Source organism: Garra rufa, chromosome 6 (genome assembly GCF_049309525.1).
Source record: "Garra rufa chromosome 6, GarRuf1.0, whole genome shotgun sequence".
In the NCBI taxonomy this organism is placed as follows: domain Eukaryota; kingdom Metazoa; phylum Chordata; class Actinopteri; order Cypriniformes; family Cyprinidae; genus Garra; species Garra rufa.
The window spans coordinates 17,859,392-17,874,137 of NC_133366.1; the positions used below are offsets into that span (position 1 = coordinate 17,859,392).

Consider the following 14,746-nt stretch of genomic DNA (forward strand, 5'->3'; position numbering starts at 1 on the left):
AAATAAAATACTGAAATGATCTGTATTGTTAAAAGCGCTATATAAATAAATGATCACCACAACTACTGAAAGATCTTACAGGTGGCAATGGAAGTGTAGACTTAAACCAAATGTTGTATCATCGATTTTCCCCACAAGGAGTCTAAAGGCCTTTGATATTGAGTGAAACCTAGGCTGAGAAACTTACTGAAAACTTCAGTGGCTGTGGCATCATGGCAAGCATCAATATGTTTACATATGTCTGCGAGGATGGCATCTAGCATTTCTTGTCTCTGCCATTTGTAAGCTCTTACAGTAGCTGTGGTCTACCAAAATCCTGGGGTGGCAAGAACAAAGGTGCACGTCTTTAGGACGTTTTATTCGTCCACAGGCACTTTCCCAATGTTTTATTTTCTTATTATCGCTAGGAAAAGCAGTGAAGACTTGCATCACTTCTCTTGTTGCCCTTCGACTAAAAATTACAACCACACAATGTGGCACTAAATAAGTATTTTATTTAATGAGTTGTCTTGTGGTAAAAATAGCAACAGGTAGCGGCAGTAGCTCAATAATTGCAGCCATTTCGCGTCATTAAAATAATTGCCCCCCCCCCCCCCATAGTCCAAAACATGTATAAAATGAAGTAGATTTTTTAAATGACGTAAGTCAAGATTTTTAAGTCAACATATTTAAGTAAGATAGATCATTTACGTTATATTAAGCCATACAAGTTCCCTTTAAACAGATATTTCACCCAAAAATGAAAATTCTGTAATTAATTACAAACCCTCATGTCGTTCCAAACCTTTAAGACCTTTGTTCATCAGAACACAAATGACAATATTTTTATGAAATCCGAGAGCTTTCTGTCCCTGCATAGATGACAACACAACTGACACGTTCCAGGCTCAGAAAGGTAGTAAGGACATTGTTAAAATATTTCATGTGACATCAGTGGTTCAACCATAATGTTATAAAACTATGAGAATACCTTTTGTGCACAAAGAAAACCAAAATAACAACTTTATTCAATCATTTCTTCTCATCTGTGTCAGTCTTTAATGCACTTCACAAGAGTACCACGACACATTTGTGTGCATCCGTATGATTGAAAAAAAAAATAACATTATGGTTAAATCACTGCTGTCACATGGACTACTTTAACAATGTCCTTACAACCTTTCTGGGCTCACAAAATTCATCAAAAATATCTTAACTTGTGTTTTGAAGATAAACAAAGGTCTTACGGGTTTAGAGCGAGTTGAGGATAAGTAATAATGAAAGATTTTTCATTTTTGGGTGAATTGTCCCTTTAAGATTTAATTGGTGCTTGTTTCTGGCATATTACTCTAAAAAACTAGCTTTCACAGTTGGCATCATGATTGCCAGAGTTTTAACACAACATATGGGCGGCGTAAGCAGCTTAATCTACTGTGAATGAAACAAAAACAAACTTTTATCGGAACCAAATTAGCATGCATTTTATGAAAAACATCATACATTCAGTGTAACTTTGGAAACTTGCCAAGTCTACAATTTGGTGCCTGATGGTGTTCCATTACACTGACAAATGTGACTTTGTTTAGTCAGTTTTAGTTTGTTGCAGAAGCAGGCTAATGTAGTTCTAAATGAGATAAAACCACAATGAACGTCCGCTGCCATCAGTTGAATTAGCCTTTTACTTAAAACATCATAGATCCAATGTACGAGTGGGAAATAGTTACAATCCAAGCATTTATCACACTGACTTCAAATGACTTCATCAGGTTTTATGTTATTCATTTCACAGTCTTAAGATTGTATTGTGATGGTGTTCAATGGCATGTATTTTATCATCACCTTGTAAAGACCAAAGTCACAGTTATGAAAAAGCCTTCTTGGCTTTGAGAAATAAGTATATCTCTCTGTCTTTCTGTCTTTCTCTCAGTGTTTGATGATGGGGTGATTTCTTTTCTCTGTGTGGGTTGGTGAGCTCAGCGAGTTTGTTTCTGTGGGCCTAATCCCCCCATGCTGGGCGCCAGCCTATAAAAGGGACACACGTTTGCTTTCAATACACACGCTGACGCGCTGATTGAGACAGAGAGCGGCAACTGACTAACACACAGGTAAGAGACTGAGGTCTGTGAGCAAAAACAAACTGAGAGAGTTGATCCCACGTTTAGTCTGGCTACATAGTCTACAGCAAGGAAACCCCAGCATGGGCTCGTGAAAGAATATCTCTAACAGCTATGACACATTAGTCACCGGTAGAAGGCAATTAAAATGTAATCCTTTTGTGAGCACAGCACTTTATTCAGCGTCAGGATGAACTGTAACCTTTTTGTCATAACAGAAATATGAATACAGAAAAACTGTGGATATGAAGAGAGAGAGAGAGAGAGAGAGAGAGAGAGGGTGAATTAAAGAAGTTTGTTAAATAAAATATAAAAATGCAGTAGCGAATGATGTGGGTTTTTATTTATTTAATAAACACATGGTTTATAATTTAAATGACTGTTAATTACTTATTAGGGGTGTTTTAATTAAAAAGGGTTATGTTTGAAGCCTTGAGAGAATGTGGGACTAGGCTAATTCAATATCTTACGCAAATATTTTGAAGAAGCAGCAAGAATTGTATCAGCCGATATTTCCTCTAGATACCTTAAGGGTCTCGTTTCATGTTCTTTTGGTGATATATTTGTAAATTAGTCATCTCAGGCAAATAGTTACGTATGAGCATTGCACGTCTGTAACACTATTGTGTAAGTGTTTCAAAGTAAGTGGGTGAAGACTTCATTCAAGGGCTATAAATGTACTCGATGATTTGTTGGAATGGGTTTCATTTCTTGCTTGGAGCAATATTTAGCCCTTCACATCACTACACATCCAACAATAGATATTTCCAGCAAGAAGGCTGTTAATTATTCACGTTTCTCCACTCTCGCATATGCTCTCTTGTTGTAGTCATCATGTCCACTGGTGGAGAGAAGTCCAAGCCTGCCTCCCAGCCTGATGGGAAGGCTGCTCAAACTCAGAAGAGAACCGAAACGGGCATGGGAAACTACAGGGTATGTATTTGTACCATGTTTACAGATGCATAAATGATGACTGATAAAAGGTGCATGATGGCAAGCAGTTGTGTGAAATAAGCCAGTTTCCATAGAAATAGATGTGGGAGTTGTATGTATGCTTTCATTTTAAACTAAGATAAACTGACAACTTTTAATTTATAGTTCTATAATAAACAAAACTGACCTGACTTTCTTCTCTCTCAGATGTATGTGTATGATCAGGAGAACTTTCAGGGCCGCATGATCGAGATCTCCAACGAGTGCATGAACGTGTGTGAAATGGGCATGGATAGAGTGCGTTCCCTCCGCGTGGAGTGCGGCCCGTGAGTGTTCCTGTAATACAGACAAAGCTGGGTAGTAACTGATTACATGTAATCTGGATTGCATAATCAGATTCCAAAAATTAAGTACTTGTAATTAGATTAAATTACATACTCGTAATCAGACTACAGTTACATTTTAATGGATTGCATGAGTACATACTGTTTACATAATAGCAATAAATTATCCCTAATTCCTCTTTTACATTTTTTTTCTCTCTAAAATAGTCTATATACATTCAGAAAGTCGTCACTAGTTGACATTCCCACAAAGATCAGTCATTATTCAGGTGCTGACATAGCATTTGAAAACTGATTTGCAAAAATAATTTTCGGTTTAAGAAGTGTTTCAACGTTGCATCAACTACTGATGAACACTATTATCCTATTAGACCAATAGCATCGCGTTCAAAAATTACCAACGAGTTTCCATATTTGTTGTATTTAAAACTTGACTCTTCTGTAGTTATATCGTGGACTAAGACCGGTGGAAATACAAAGCTGCGAGTTTCTAGGCTGATAAGATTAGGAACTACACTTCCATTCCGGCGTAATAGTCAAGGAAGTTTGCTGCCGTAATATGGCCGAAGCAGGCGGAGTATTATCAGAAATGAGTTCCCAGCTAGTTTAGCATTTGCACATGTGCTGCGTGGTATTACTGCTCCTGCTTCGGCCATATTACGGCAGCAAACTTCCTTGACTATTACGCCAGAATGGGAGTGTAGTTCCTAATCTTATCAGCCTAGAAAATTGAAGCTTTGCATTTCCACCGGTCTTAGTACACGATATAACTACAGAAGAGTCAAGTTTTAAATACAACAAATATGGAAACTCGTTGGTCATTTTTTAACGTGATGCTATTGGTCTAATAGGATTCAATGATCTATGCTAAGCTATGCTAAAAGTGATATCGCCAGAACAGAACGGCTGAATGGATTTCAAAACGGTAAAACTCAACTTATTAACTCAGGGGTAGTTGGAGAATGAGCCTATTTCCCAAAAAAGTGGAGTGTTCCTTTAAATCAATGTGATAAATGGCTTAAGTCAAAAGTAATCTAAAAGTAGTTTAGATTATATTACCTAAAATGTGTAATATAATGGATTAAGTTACTAACTACAATTTGTGTCATGTAATTTGAAATCAGTAACGGATTACAATTTGTTAGTAATCTACCCCGCTCTGGATACAGATATGAGTGACTTACCAACTGTTCTGCATTTTAACACTTTCTTTCATTTTTCCATTTAGTTGGGTGGGTTGGGAGCAGATGAACTTCTGCGGAGAGATGTACATCTTGGAGAAGGGTGAGTACCCCCGCTGGGACTGCTGGAGCAACTGCCACAGGAATGACTACCTGCTGTCCTTCAGACCTGTCAGAATGGTATTCATCCCTTTTATTCATTATAAGCATTTCTGGTTTTGTTTAGAATGTTTTCATTTCGTTTTAGCTAAATAATTATAAAATTATTCAGATTATGGTTCACTATAGGGTAAGGGAAATAAATCTCTTGAATCGAGTCTGAGTTTAGTTTTTAAATGCGGATGGCACTGCATGCTTTAGAAGCAGTTTCTTACACACATTTGAATCTAAAATAATAATTAATAAGGTTCAAAAAGTTTTAAACGAATTACAAGGATGTTCACACTGAGCTGTGTTTATTTTAAACTCCAGTCCAGAGCATTTGAGTGTTCGGTTAAGAACTAGATTAAAGCGCCATCTGCTGTTAAAAACTAAGCTCAGAATCGACCCATGAATCGCGATGCATCGATTTATCGTGAATGAGATACGCGTTTTTCCTTTGGGAAATGTTAAGTTTGATTCCTGTTCCCAGCATGTCCCTAACTTGCTTAAAGATAGGCTGAAAAATAAAAAATAAATATTTTTAAATTCTTGTTCACCGATATATTTTCTCACATGTGTGTTTTTGAAGGCAATCCAAGTCAACATTTTCTAATCTCTTCCCTCCCATCATTTCCTGTCATATCTCTGTCACTATATCCAAAAAAGTGTCTAGAAGCCCAAAGATAAACTGGAAAATGTAACTTTTGAAATCATACGCATTTATTAATGAATATTCTACCTTGATCTGCACTTGTTTGTGCTCCTCACAGGACCCAGAGAAGCATAAGATCTGTCTGTATGAAGTTGGAGATTTCAAGGGCCGTAAAATGGAGATTATCGATGACGATGTGCCCAGTATGTACACTTTCGGCTTTACCGACCGCGTCGGCAGCATCATGGTCAGCTGTGGCACGTAAGTGGTCTCACATCAAAGAAATCGGAGTAGACTGTGGGATCTGAACATAAAAGAGATATCTCAACATGAAAAATAGATCTGATAGGAGAGAAATTTGAAGTCTGTGATCTATAAGTTATACACTCACTTCCTAAATCCGAGTTTAGAATAGAAATTTGTAGGTTTTTATGTTAAAACACTCTCTCCTAGCTACCAAAAAGTGTATAAATTGTGAAGATGTTGCTCTTTTCTTGGGGGGTCCCATCTGTTCTCATGGGAAAATGTACAGTTGAAGTCAAAAGTTACAAACCCCTTTCAGAATCTGCAAAATGTTAATTATTGGACCAAAATAAGAGGGATCTTACAAAATGCATGTTATTGTTTATTTAGTACTGACCTGAATAAGATATTTCATGTAAAATATGTTTACATATAGTCCACAACAGAAAATAATAGTTGAGTTTATAAAAAGGACCCCGTTTAAAAGTTTACATCCCCTTGATTCTTAATACTGTGTTGTTACCTTAATGATCCACATGATTTAGTGATAGTTGTTTATGAGTCCCTTGTTTGTCCTGAACAGTTAAACTGCCTGCTGTTCTTCAGAAAAATCCTTTGGTTCCCACACATTCTTTGGTTATTCCAGCATTTTTGTGTATTTGAACTCTTTCCAACAATGACTGTATGATTTTGAGATCCACCTTTTCACACTGAGGGACTTAGGGACTCATATGCAACTATTACAGAAGGTTCAAACACTAGGAAAAACTATGCATTAAAAGCCAGGGGGTGAAAACTTTTGAACAGAACGGAGATGTGTAAATTTTTCTTATTTTGCCTAAAATATCATATTCTTTCTTTTAGTACTGTCCTTCAAAGGCTACAGAAGATAGTTACATGTTTCCCAGAAGACAAAATAAGTAAACTTTACACTGATCTTCAAAGCTCTTAATGCTGTAACTACTTTACCAGGTGCCAATTTTGTGTTAATCATATGATTTCTAGTAAGCATAAAGTTCCACTCTTAAACATAACCATAACTGAGAGAAAAACAGATTGTATGAAAGTGTACAAATGAGTTCAAATGAATTCATACAAATTAGTAGACAGTTTGTCCGGCTAATGGCAAAGTTTCTGGAAACCTGTTTGAAAACAGTAATTCTATGAGGTGGTGATTTCCTACAATGTGAATCAGAAACTTATGTTTTTCTGAAAAAAAAAAAAAGTATGAAGGTCCTCTAAATGTAACAGTCATTGTGGCATAAGCATATCATACAAATGAGATTGAACAAATTCATGGGAATTAGCCACCAGTATGCCAAAACATAAAATTGTTACAAACAGAGCTGAGTTGTTACTCATAAATCTGGATGTAATGAATGTGATCTGGATTATGTAATCAGATTCCAAAAATTAAGTACTTGTAATCAGATTAAATTAGATATTAAAATACTCATAATCAGACTACAGTTGCTTTTTTATGGATTACATGATAACATATTTACACAATAGCAATACATTTTTCATAATTAATTGATTTTCCCTAATTCCTATTTTTTTATCTTTTACATTTTCCTGTCTAAAATAGCCTATACAGCTTATATACATTCAACAAGTCTTCTAATTTTGTGGACATTCATACAAAAACAGTCATTATTCAGGTGGCGGCACAGCATTTGACCGCTGGATTTACTAAAAATAACTTTAAGAAGTGAAATTTTATCAACTACAGATTAACACATTGATTTTTATTTGAATTATCACTATCACTATTTCTATGTCTTTGGAAGGCTTTTGTCTTTCAAATGCATTAAAATGCACAAGTTCACAAACATTTTTGTCATCTGATCCTTTTATATTTACCTGAACTACCCCTGAGTTTTCAAAATAAGTATATTAAATATAGAATATATTTTCGTACTCTTTGTATTTTATGTCAGTATGGTACAAGATTATTCTATTTAAATCAATGCAATAAACAAGGCAAATCAAAAGTAATCTAAAAGTAGTCTGATTATATTACCTAAAAGGTGTAATGTAATGGATTACGTTACTAAGTACAATTTTTGGAATCAGTAACGGATTACAATTTGTAAGTAATCTACCCAGCTCTGGTTACTTCTTTATTCTCAGATCTGTATTTCAGGTTTATTCATTCTCTATATTTGTTTGTTTTTCCTCTGATTTCATGTCTTAGTTGGGTGGGCTACCAGTATCCTGGTTACCGTGGCAGCCAGTACCTGCTGGAGAAGGGCGACTACCGTCACTTTAACGAGTATGGTGCTCGTCACCCCCAGTTTCAGTCCGTCAGGCGCATCCGTGACATGCAGTGGCACCCAGACGGCTGCTACACTATGGCCACCAAGTGAGGGCTAGGGAGGACGAGAAAGAGAGGGAACAGGGGAGAGAGAAAGAGAGGAGGAGGAGAAGATGAAGGAGGGGGAGGGGGGAGGGCCAAGAAGGAGAGGAGGGGCGCACCCCCTGTATGAGTCATCCTGGGAAGGGGAAAGAAGGAGAGAGGAATGAGGTCAGTCAGATATGGGCAGCAGCTCAGCAAACAAAACACCACAAGAGAAAATGTGGATGTTGATATCAGACGAAAGCATGGCTATTTCTTCCCCGCCCCTTTTATTATTCTCTCTCTACTCTTCACCTCTTCTCCCATCTTCTTCTTTCTTCCCTCTTCCTCCCCTTCCTCATCCTCCATTCACTTTTCCCCTGAGGAATTCAGTCCATCACAAAGAGCCTTAACTGATGCTTGACTCTTGGGGTCAGGGATGATGATTGACAAGGGTGGGTTGGTGGGGCGGGACAATGGGTGGCAGAGGGAGGGGTGTTTTGGCCTGAAGGCCGTGTAAAACCTCCACATCCTTTTGGAACGGTAATAAAAGCAACACCTGTGACCGTTGTTCCTTGTTATCACCTTGTTATAACTTTACTTTCACCTTCAATATGTCAGGCTTCTCATATCACCACATTATCAAAAAATCAATCCACTATTTAACACTTTTCAGAGAGAGATATCAAATGCTAACATTATTTATGTATTATATGTGACCCTGGATCACAAAACCAGTCTTAAGTAGCACGGGTATGTTTGTAGCAATAGCCAAAAATGCATTGCATGGGTCAAAATTATCGATTTTCCTTTTTGCCAAAAATCATTGGGATATTAATTAAAGATCATGTTCCATGAAGATATTTTGTAAATTAATTTTTGATTAATAATATGCTAAGAACTTAATTTGGACAACTTTAAAGGCGATTTTCTCAGAATTGAAATTTTTTGCACCCTCAGATTCCAGATTTTTAAATAGTTGTATCTTGGCCAAATGTTGTCCTATCATAACAAACCATACATCAATGGGAAGCTTATTTATAAGCTTATATATATGTGACCCTGGACCACAAAACCAGTCTTAAGTCGCTGGGGTATATTTGTAGCAATAGCCAAAAATACATTGTATGGGTCAAAATTATTGATTTTTCTTTTATGCCAAAAATAATTAGGAAATTAAGTAAAGATCATGTTTCATGAAGATTTTTTGTAAAATTCCTACTGTAAATATATCAAAATGTAATTTTTGATTAGTAATATGCTTAGTTAAGAACCTAATTTGGAGAACTTTAAAGGTGATTTTCTCAGTATTTTGATTTTTTGCACCCTCAGATTCCAGATTTTCAAACAGTTGTATCTCGGCCAAATATTGTCCTATCCTAACAAACCATATATCAATAGAAAGCTTATTTATTGAGCTTTCATATGAAGTCTCAATTTTTAAAACAATGACCCTTATGACTGTTTTTTTGGTCCAGATTCGCATATCATTAAAAGGTAGTATAATAAAAAAAAGTCCTTGATCTTTTGGAATTAAAGCTTTCATACTATGAAATCTAAACTTTATTGAAAATGAAACTAAGCGGCAAAAGTTGGTATATACTGACAATAGCATGAAAGTTACAGGGGTATACTAAAAACTTAAAACAAAACCATTCAAAACGTGCTACTTGAAATAAAATAATATTTTACCTCGGAAAAAAAAAAACTTCTCATTTGTATTTGGTGTAACTTGATGTATTAAATTAACTAAAAACCAAAACTGAAATAAAAGTGAATACAACAATATGAATAAAATTGAAAAATTACAATGAAAGCACAAAACATAAAAGCAAAAACTACTTTCAAAATACGAATAAAAGCTATAGCAGTATCGCAATGATACTGAAATAACACTGAAAGCAATTCCTAACTATTTTAAGTTTGGGTGAATTCATACTCATACAAAAAAAAAAAAAAAAAAAAAAAACTCAGCTGCACATTTTTGTCAAAATTTTCATGTTGTATGGTAATTAAGAATATTTAAAAGTACAAATTAATATCTAAAGTATGAGCACCTTTTGAAAAGGTGACAGCTTTTGTACCTTTTTGCCTGAGAGTGCACCTAAATTATTAAAAATAAAATAATTTATATTTTTAAAGAAATGTTACATATACTGTCTTAAAATGACCCCATTATTTATTATCCCTCAAGCCATCCTAGGTGTATATAACTTCTTTCAGACAAATACAGTCTGAGTTATATTAAAAAATGTCCTGGCTATTCCGAGCTTTATAACGGCAGTGAATGGGTGTTGAGATTTTGAAGCAAAATAAAGTACATCCATCCATCATAAAAAGTACTCCGCATGGCTCCAGGTGGTTAATAGAGGTGTTCTGAAGTGAATCAATGCATTTGTGTAAGAAAAATATCCATATTTGCAACTGTACAGACCGTAATCTCTAGCTTTTGCTAACTGTCATACCTGTGTTCATGAGAGAGTGGCATTTCAGCGGATGACGTAGGACGTAGGCAAACGCGGTGATGAACGTGGTGACGGATGTGGTGACAAACGCGGGAGTGCAGAGACATCAAAACACTGTTCACAAATAAGAAGTACAAAAAAGGATTTGCAAAGAAAAATGTTGGAGGATTTCAGTATAAGCCAAGAGGAGATTTGGTTTTACTTTGCTGTAAACAAAACTAGCATATTCTCACCAGAGCTTACACTACACCTACATCCTACATCATCCACTAGAACACTATGAAGGTTTAAATATGGAAATTTTTCTTACAAAAACACATTGATTTGCGTCAGAAGGCCTTTATTAACCCCCTGGAGCCATGTGGATCACTTTTTATGATGGATTTATTATTGGACTTCATTCATCCAACTTCATCTTAAACCCCATTCACTGCCATTATAAAGCTTATAAGAGCCAGGACATTTTTTTAATATAACTCTGACTGTATTTGTCTGAAAGAAGAAAGTCATATCCACCTAGGAAGGCTTAAGGATAAATCATGGGGTAATTTTCTTTTTTGGGTGAACTATCTCTTTAAAAGTAGCAGTAGTCTAGGATTACTCATTTAAAAGGAAGATTCCGAGTGCACTGTCAAATATACTAAAGATTGCATAATAATTACACAAGATGATTATTAACAGTTTTGGAGCATGTGCTGTGTGCGCTGAATAAAAATCAGCATTTGTTTTGGCTGTCAGTTCTATGGAATTTAATTGCATCTAAAACACACACACACACACACACACACACACACACACACAAGATAGAAACAGGCTTGTGTCATCATGAACAGAATGATTGTGGGTTCATACAACACCTGACAAATTCTTCATTCAAATGCATGGTTATGTATTATCTTAACATAATGTATTTCTAAACCGTCCTGAATCAATTAATAATATATCTGAAATTGATGTCATGCTTCCCACATAAGGCCAAAAACACACTCACAAGCACAATTAAGATTCAATCCCAGCTCCACACAAGATCCAACCTTTCCATTGACGTCAGTCACCCCGAGGCCCTACTCACGTAAACATCTACACACACACACACACACACACACACACTCCAAGCACCTTGGGAAATCTAGTAACTCCACATCCTAAGTGTGTGATCATCCTTTCTCTCACACTTTTTTCATCCTCACACTCTGCGAGGTAATGAAGAGAAGGCAGACCATGATTTGGGACACAGACTAGAATGATTTAGAGGGAAGATAGGCTCAGTTGGATTCTGAGGTAATTGAATCTCACTCTTGTAGTTCCACACAACCACCACAAGAAGGTACTAACAATTGTGTTTTGTCAGTCCACTTGTTTTGCTTATTGCTTGTTTCACACATTTTTTTGTGCTTTTCTTTGGAAAATAATTGCAGTTGCTTTCAATTCACAACATTCGAGAAATACGTCATGGTGACGTCAACAACACAATGGCTTCACATCTACACACACACACACACACACACAGTGCAAATGAGCAGTTGAGTCCTTAAGGATCTTTTTCAACCTGAAAATTCTTAATTAGTGTGACCTCAGTTCTTTAGAATCATGTTGATGATCAGTTAAATTAGATTAGCACATCCTGAGAAAGGTTCCTGAGAAAACCCTTTTACAGTGCAATATCCTCTTTCACTAATGGATTCACACACAGAGATACAGAGATGTCCTTTGCCGTTTCATCTCTGTGCTTCTGAACCACAAGCGTACACAGAGCCTGCAAGAGCTGTATGTGTGTGTGTTTGTGTGCGCGGCAGGTCTCTTTCTTGCGTCACGGCTGTGTTGTGAGTTAGCCGGGGGAGAAGCGGTTCTTTTTCTGGAACTTCCTAAAAAGTCTTTCCGCCAAGAGTGATGTAAGCTATTTGTCTCAGTGTTTAACAAACGAGTGGGTGTGAACCTATCAGTAAGATCGAGAGAGTTAGAGAGAAAGTGACAGAGAGATAGTGGAGAATAGGCAAAGAGTGAAGACACCTACAAAGCTGCATATTTATCTTACTGTACACAGTAACAAAAGGTGAAAATGTACAGGTGTTGCCTTGAGGAGCCATGTTTTGGGTATCTACCGAATGGTTGATTTGGTGATACTAGATTATACTTTGAATAAATCCAATTAATTTAGATGTTGCCTAACAAAACATTTGGACAATGCACAAAGCACTTGTCATTCAGTTGTAAATTTCAAGGATTTTTCATTTTGGATTATTATCAGGCACTTTGTCCTCCTCTCTTTGCCACAGCTTGTCCCTGTTTTGCCAGCCTCCCTCTCTGTTTCTCTCATTCTGGCTGATGGTGTCAGTGCTGCATGTGGATCTGCGTCATCGGTGAGCGGTGTCTGATTGACTGGGTTAAAAATAAAGAGCAGAGAGGGGTGAGAGTTTGTGTGTGTGAGTGAGCGCATGAGGCTGAGAGGCCAGAAACTGCGTTGGGATGCTGGGGCAAGTCTGTGGAATCTGGGGGAAGAGCCATATGTGAACACAGGGGTATTTTTAGCTGGAAAAAAAGAGAGTTTGTGTTAGATAGGTGTAAAAGTGGAAAGAGGATGATATATGATACTATAACAAAATCTACAGTGCCTTGCGAAAGTATTCATACCCCTTTATTTTGTTAAGTTGCTGCTTTATGTTAAACTGCTTTAAATTACTTTTTTCACGACATCAATCTACACGCCATACACCATAATGGCAAAGCAAAAAAAATAAAAAATTTAACATCTTTGCAAATTTGTTAAAAAAAATATCCATTGTATAAATATTCATAACCTTATCTGGGACAATTGAAATTTAGCTCAGAAGCTTTCATATTGCTTGTAGATGTTACTACACTTTGAGTGACATTAACTTGCGGCAAATTCAATTGACTTAGTGAAGACACATGAAAACACACTTGGAATTTGCAAAAAAAAAAAAAAGACTGTGACTGTGAGAACCCTCAGACCCTTAGACTGTGAGAAACAAGATTCTCTGGTCCAGTAAACCTCAATTCCAAGCATCATGTTTGAAGGAAACCAGGCACTGCTCATCACCTGTAGGGTACCATCCCAAAAGTATGGAAGTAGCAGCCTCATGCTGTGGGGACTGAAGAACTCGTCAACGCAAAAGAAAAGCTCAACGCACCAAAATATTGAGATAGCCTTAATGAAAACCCAGTCCAGAGCATTCAGAACCTCAGACTTGACAGAAAGTTCACCTTTCAACAGGAGAATGACCCTAAGCACACAACAAGAGTGGCTTATAGACAACTCTGTGAATGTCCTTGAGTGGCCAAGAGACAGGCTTGAACCCAATCAAACATTTCTGGAGAAACCTGAAAATATCTGCCGGCCCCTATCCAAGCTGAGAACTTGAGAGGTGAAGAGGTGAGACGAAGAATGGCAGATAATTGCCAAATGTTGATGTGCAAATCTTCCACATCATACCCAAAACAACTTGAGGCTGTAAACGTACCGAGTTATACTTATGCAATGTAATTTTTTATTTTAAATACATTTATGAAGTTGTGACAGTTCTGTTTTTGCTTTGTCATTATGGTGCATGGAGTGTAGATTGATGTTGGGAAAAAAGTAATTTTAAACCATAAGGCAGCAACACAACAAAACGTAACAAAAAAATTAAGGGGATAAAAAGGGGGTATGATTACTTTCGCTAGGCACTGTATTTGAAGCTTTATTCCGTTGGAAACAAAAACTAAAATAAAATGATAATAAAATTAAATATTTTAGTATCATTGATGTATATTGTTGTTGTTTTTGTTAATATTTCTGAGTTATGTTTTATTTTAATATTTTAGTATTTAATATTTTTTGTCCTTATTTAATATATATATAGTACCTTGCAAAAGTATTCATTTTTTTCAGATTTTGTTATGTTGCTGCCTTATTTTAAACTGCATTAAATTGCTCTGGACTGAGCTCGATGAAAATAAATGTGTAATGGAATACTCAAGTAAGAGCCATCTGTACCGTATGTGACCTCTTGACTTTGTTGTTTGCTCACTTTCTTTACTTTCGCTTTTCTTCTCATGCACTCGTCTGCAAAGCTGAACAGCCAGTTCAGAGTGATCTGTCTCACAAACTGCCCAAAACCAATTCACTACAAAAGCCGAGCCGACAGACGCTCAACGAAAGCCTGGAATTGGCTGACAGCCGAGCATCGGCTTGCTGTGTCACAGCCTTTAATCAGTGACTTCTCAGGCAGTGTTTGAGCTTGAAGGTACCTCCTGAAACTGATTTCAGACAGGCTTCTAACACAACATAACTATAATTATCTATAACTAAACAGAGAGAACTTTGGTTATCATCAGCCAAATACTGAATAACCA

General features: G+C 36.5%; 1 protein-coding gene across 1 annotated transcript; it reads left to right on the forward strand.

The window, feature by feature from the left end:
* Positions 1–1,945: 1,945 nt before the first annotated feature.
* crybb1l2 (crystallin, beta B1, like 2) lies at positions 1,946–8,495 on the forward strand. Its single transcript, XM_073843108.1, has 6 exons — positions 1,946–2,084; positions 2,923–3,026; positions 3,234–3,352; positions 4,599–4,731; positions 5,463–5,605; positions 7,785–8,495. Exons 2-6 carry the CDS (start codon positions 2,928–2,930, stop codon positions 7,954–7,956), a joined length of 666 nt encoding a protein of 221 aa, XP_073699209.1. The 5' UTR covers positions 1,946–2,084; positions 2,923–2,927; the 3' UTR covers positions 7,957–8,495.
* The last annotated feature ends 6,251 nt before the right edge of the window (positions 8,496–14,746 follow it).

What these genes read in the sequence shown, in the direction of transcription:
- crybb1l2 (XM_073843108.1), top strand. Translation starts at nt 2,928, where the DNA reads ATGTCCACTGGTGGAGAGAAGTCCAAGCCTGCCTCCCAGCCTGATGGG. An exon ending in CCTTCAGACCTGTCAGAATG is followed by an intron (nt 4,732 to 5,462) that starts GTATTCATCCCT and finishes TGCTCCTCACAG; the next exon opens with GACCCAGAGAAGCATAAGAT. An exon ending in ATCATGGTCAGCTGTGGCAC is followed by an intron (nt 5,606 to 7,784) that starts GTAAGTGGTCTC and finishes TTCATGTCTTAG; the next exon opens with TTGGGTGGGCTACCAGTATC.